This window comes from Capsicum annuum, chromosome 1, assembly GCF_002878395.1.
Source record: "Capsicum annuum cultivar UCD-10X-F1 chromosome 1, UCD10Xv1.1, whole genome shotgun sequence".
NCBI classification, from domain to species: Eukaryota; Viridiplantae; Streptophyta; class Magnoliopsida; order Solanales; family Solanaceae; genus Capsicum; species Capsicum annuum.
In genome coordinates this window covers 43,081,023-43,086,474 of record NC_061111.1, presented here as the reverse complement: position 1 = coordinate 43,086,474, position 5,452 = coordinate 43,081,023, and the positions used below count along the sequence as shown (strand labels likewise).

Genomic DNA, 5,452 nt, shown 5'->3' with positions numbered 1-5,452 from the left:
CATAGCATCACTTACAAACCTTCTTGGAGATAAGTGATACATATATTCTTGCAGATGTGAGTGCTGATTATGTCAGATTGACACTCTTTCCCTTTTCTATACTGGGAGAAGCAAAGAGATGGATACTTGTTGAACCATACCAATCCATTATTTTATGGGAAGAATGTGCTCGAATGTTCCTCATTCAATTTTTTTCATCTCAGAAAACTGCTCGATTAAGGAGTGAGATATTGAGTTTCAGGCAAAAAGATGGAGAAAATCTCTACCAAGCTTGGGAGAGATTCAAGGGCATTCTCAGAAGTTATCCGCATCACCATCAATCGAATTATGTTTTGGTGCATACATTTATAGAAGGCCTTGAGTCTAATATAAAAATTCTCTTGGATTCAGCAGTAGGGCGTCAAGCTTTGGAGAGAACATATGAAGAATTATATACCTTGCTGAATCAAATTGCACAGGTAATCCTGATTGGCATGCAGACTCAAGGAATGCTCCCAAGAAAGTTTTAGCGGTTTTGGAGGTTGATCAGTTCACTGTATTACAAGCACAAATTTAAACAATGCAGAGCCATATGACTACTCAGTTTAACAACTTAAAGTTGGGTACAACATAACCAGCAACAACAACAAATGTAGTTCAATAGGTATATTCATGGTGTAAAGTTTGTGGAAGCAGTGAGCATAAAGCAGATGCATGTTCTGTTAATCCAGATTCAGTCATCTACATGAGAAATATAACTCGTCAGGGTCAACAAAATTTTGGTAATACATATAATCCAAATTGGAGGAACCACCCAAATTTCTCATGGGGTAAAAATTAGGCACAAAATACAAATCAATATAAGGGATCATTGCAACCAAATCCGCAGTCGGTGCAGAATAATCAGGCGACTACCTCAAATAGTAATATGAAGGAGATGCTTAAGCAGTTGATGGCTCAACATGCACAATTTGCAGTGGACATGAAGGCTCAACAGGCACAGTTTGCAGCTGAATTGAAGAGTCAACAATTACTCACCAGAAATCTGGAATTGCTGTTAGGTCAAATAACAGAATCACAAAATACAAGGCCACAAGGAGCATTTCCTAGCGACAGTGAGGCTAATCCTAAATAAGTAAATATGGTTATAACGAGGAGTGGGCTACAAACGAAGGAGATAGTGAAAGAGCAGGGCAATCCTGTGGTTACTGGTGATAGCTTGCAAGAGAATGCAGAAGTGGAAGACAAAGAAAAAGAGGCTAGTGAAGAGATTCGTGTAGAGAAGAAGACTATTCCCTTATCCTTTCCTCAAAGGGCAAGAAAGCATCAAGAGGAAGCTAGTTTTAAGAAGTTCTTAGATCTTCTGAAACAAGTTCATGTGAATATTTCTCATGTTGACATTTTACAGAGTGTGCCAAAATATGCAAAATACTTAAAGGATATTGATGCCAATAAGAATCGGTTGGCTGAATATGCTACAGTTTCACTTACTCAGGAGTGCACTTCTAAAATTCAAAATAAACTGGCCACGAAATTGAAGGATTCGGGGAGTTTCACATTGGAGATTACCCTTGGTCAAACTATCTGTGCACATGGATTGTGTGACTTGGGAGCTAGCATAAATCTCATGCCCACGTCATGGTATCGGAAGATGGGTTTTGGAAGCCCCAAGCCTACTACTACTGTGTTGAAGTTGGCAGACAGGTCACTTGCTAGACCAGATAATGTTATTGAAGATGTACTCATTCAAGTGGAGTTTTTGATTTTTCCTATGGATTTTGTGATTCTCGACTTTGAGGCTGATCCAGTTGTTCCATTTATTTTGGGACAACCATTTTTAGCAACAACGCAGTCACTCATTTAGGTCACAGTTGGAAAAATGACAATGCGAGAACACGATAAAGTAGAGGTTTTTGATATGTACAGAGCGTTGAAATTGCCAGCCATATATGAGGAGTTGTCCTCAATTTCGGCTATTGATCTTACTTCGAAGTGGCAGTTGCTCTTGTTTGATGATCCATTAGAGCGAGCTTTGATGGACTATGATCTGCATGGGGATTCAGAAGCATTAGAATAGGTCCAGATTATGAATTTGGCGATAATCGAGACAAATAAAGTGTTGATCAAACCTTTAAAAAGAACAATTGGTCCACTACCCTGGCCTTCAGTTGAAGAAGCTCCTAACTAAGAGCTTAAGGTTCTTCCTCCTTACTTATAATATGTTTTTCTTGGTGATCAAGATACCTTTCCTATTATTTTATCCGCAGGATTATCTGATGTACAGGTAAAGAAAGTTGTAGTAGTTCTTAAAAGAAGAAAGAAGGTGATCGGATAGCAGATACTGATATTTTAGGAATCAACCCAGTATTTTACATGCATAATATTTACATGGAAGAGGGGTATAGACCAAGAGTGTAAAAACAACGGAGGTTGAATCCTGTTATGAAGTAGGTGGTTCAAAAAGAGGTGATCAAGTGGTTAGACAGTGATATTGTCTACCCAATTTCCAATAGCAAATGGGTGAGTCCGGTGCACTGTGTACCAAATAAAAGAGGCATAACCGTAGTGATGAATGATAATAACAAGTTGGTTCCCACACGTACAGTTACCGGATAGAGAATATATATAGATTATCGAATGTTGAATAAAGCAACTCAAAAAGATCATTATCCAATTCCCTTCATTGACCAAATATTGGATATATTGGTAGGGCAAGAGTATTATTGTTTTCTGGATGGGTATTCTGGCTACAATCAGATAAGTATAGTTTCAGAAGACCAAGAAAAGACCACATTCACTTGTCCATACGGTACATATGCGTTCAGATGTATGCCCTCTGGATTATGGTATGCACCTACCACATTTCAAAGGTATATGATGGCTATATTCTCAAACATGGTGGAGGAATTTGTGGAGGTATTCATGGATGATTTCTCTGTATATGGGAATTCTTTTGAAAAATATTGCAAAATCTCGACAAAGTTCTAGCTCGATGTGAAGAAACAAACTTGGTGTTGAATTGGGAAAAATGTCATTTTATGGTTAAGGAAGGAATTGTCTTAGGGCATAAAGTGTCATGCAAAGGGCTGGAAGTTGACAAAGCGAAGGTTGAAGTAACTGAAAAGTTGCCTCATCCAGTTACAGTGAAAGGCGTGCAAAGTTTCTTGGGACATGCTGGGTTTTATAGGCAATTCATTCAAGATTTCTCGAAGATCGCAAGTCCCATGTGCAAATTATTAGAGAAAGAAGCCAAATTTGATTTTGGGGATGATTTCCATTGAAGCTTTTAAAAAGTTCAAGAAAAAGTTGACGGAAGCCCCTATTTTGATCACACCAGATTGGGAGTTACCTTTTGAGCTAATGTGTGATGCTAGTCATATTGCAGTGGGAGCAGTGTTAGGTCAAATAAAATAGAAGGTATTTCGATCAATTTACTATGCTAGCAAGGTACTGAATGATTCTCAAGTGAACTACACAGTGACAGAGAAAGAGATGTTGGTTGTGGTATGTGTATTTGATAAGTTTCGATCTTACTTAATTGGTACCAAGGTCATTGTTCATACAGTCCATGCTACCATTAAGTATCTTGTGAACAAAAAGGATGCAAAACCACAATTAATCAGGTGGATCCTGCTACTTCAAGAATTTGATCTTGAGGTGCGTGATAGAAAGAGAGCTGAAAATCAGGTTGCTGATCACTTGTCACGGCTGGAAAATAGAAACCATATTATGGACAACTTTCAGAGTATAAAAGAAGACTTTCCAGATGAGAAGTTGTTGTTAGTAGAAGCAGTTGAGATTCCATGGTATGCTGACATTGTAAACCTGATAGTTTGTTGAGTGTATCCTCCCGAAGTCACAACATAACAAAGAAAGAAATTACTCAATGATTCTCATGCTTACATTTGGGATGAACCGTACCTTTTCAAGCAGGGTCCAGATGGAGTAATTCGTAGGTGTATCCCAGAGGCAGAATTTGTCAAGGTTTTATAATATTTCCACTCATCTCCATATGGTGGACATCATGGTGGTGAGAGGACTGTGAGGAAAGTGTTACAACCAGTTTTTTTCTGGCCAACTCTGTTTAGAGATGCAGTAGTGTTTGTAAAGAGTTGTGATCAATGCCAAAGGCTGGGTACTATAACCAGGCATCATGAGATGCCCCTGAATAATATTTTAGAAGTAGAAGTCTTTGATGTTTGGTGGATTGATTTCATGGGCCCCTTCCCACCTTCGAAAGGTAATTTGTACATTCTTGTTGCAGTGGACTATGTCTCTAAATGGGTGAAAGCTATGGCGAGTCCGAATACTGATGCAAGAGTGGTGCTAAAGTTTGTGAAGAAGAACATATTTTCCAGATTTGGTACGCCCAAATCAATAATTAGTGATGGAGGTACACACTTCATTAACAATTGGTTCAAAAATTTGCTGGCTAAATATGGTGTTCGGCATAAGGTAGCCACTGCATACCACCCTCAAACGAGTGGACAAGTGGAGGTATTTAATCAGGAGATTAAGCAAATACTTTAAGAGACTGTGAATGGACAGAGAAAAAATTGGTCGGAGAAGCTGGATGATGCACTATGGGCATATCGAACAGCATACAAAATGCCCATTGGGACATCTCCTTATCTCTTAGTATACGGTAAGGCTTGTCATCTTCCTGTAGAGTTGGAACACCAAGCCTATTGGGCTATGAAGAAGTTGAATTTTGAGATGACTACTGCGGGAGAGTGAAGGCTATTGCAACTAAATGAGCTTGATGAGTTTGGACTCCACGCCTATGAAAATGCCAAGCTTTATAAGGAGAAGACAAAAAGATGGCATGACAAGCATATTCAATTCAAGGAATTTGAACCCGGATAACTTGTGCTGTTGTTTAATTCATGGCTTAAGTTGTTTTCGGGTAAATTACGATCAAAATGGTCTGGACCTTTTGAGGTGGTGCACATGACACCCCATGGAGCTGTAGAGTTGTGGAATAAAGAGAAGATGGAGAAGTTCCTTATGAATGGACAGCGTATAAAGCATTATTAGGTCGATCATCCGAACATGCACAAGGACTCTATCTTTTTCGCTGATGAGTGATGATGATCTGAGTCGTGCCATGACGTAAACTAAGGCGCTATGCGGGGGGCAACCCATACATGTATTGTAATAGGTAGTTTAATTTTTGGTTTGAAAAATCATAAAAATGGAAAAAATACAAAAAAATTAGTCGTGCCATGACCAAAACTAAAGCGCTGAGTGGGAGACAACCCACCTTTACTTAACATTTTTATTGTGTTTGTTTTAAAGTGTAGGGAATTTCAGAAGGAAATAAGAAGATTATCAAAATTGAGGAAAGCAATCAGGTTTGCAAAATGATTTGTGCAAGTAGGGATTTACTCAGGTAAGAAAAAGGGAAAAAATTGCATAAATAATCTGAGTTTAATGCGATGCGGAATTGGTCATTTTGACAATCGTCAAATTC

At 38.6% G+C, this 5,452-nt stretch overlaps 1 protein-coding gene and 1 non-coding gene across 2 annotated transcripts; one reads left to right on the top strand and one right to left on the bottom strand.

Moving 5' to 3' along the window:
• Positions 1-212: 212 nt before the first annotated feature.
• Positions 213-319, bottom strand: LOC124891759. The gene has a single exon (XR_007049856.1). It is a non-coding gene; the product is annotated as a small nucleolar RNA R71 (small nucleolar RNA).
• Positions 320-1,120: 801 nt separating this feature from the next.
• On the top strand, positions 1,121-1,843 carry LOC107839034. The gene has a single exon (XM_047410569.1). The coding sequence runs from the start codon at positions 1,121-1,123 to the stop codon at positions 1,841-1,843; it is 723 nt and encodes a 240-aa protein (XP_047266525.1).
• Positions 1,844-5,452: the final 3,609 nt, after the last annotated feature.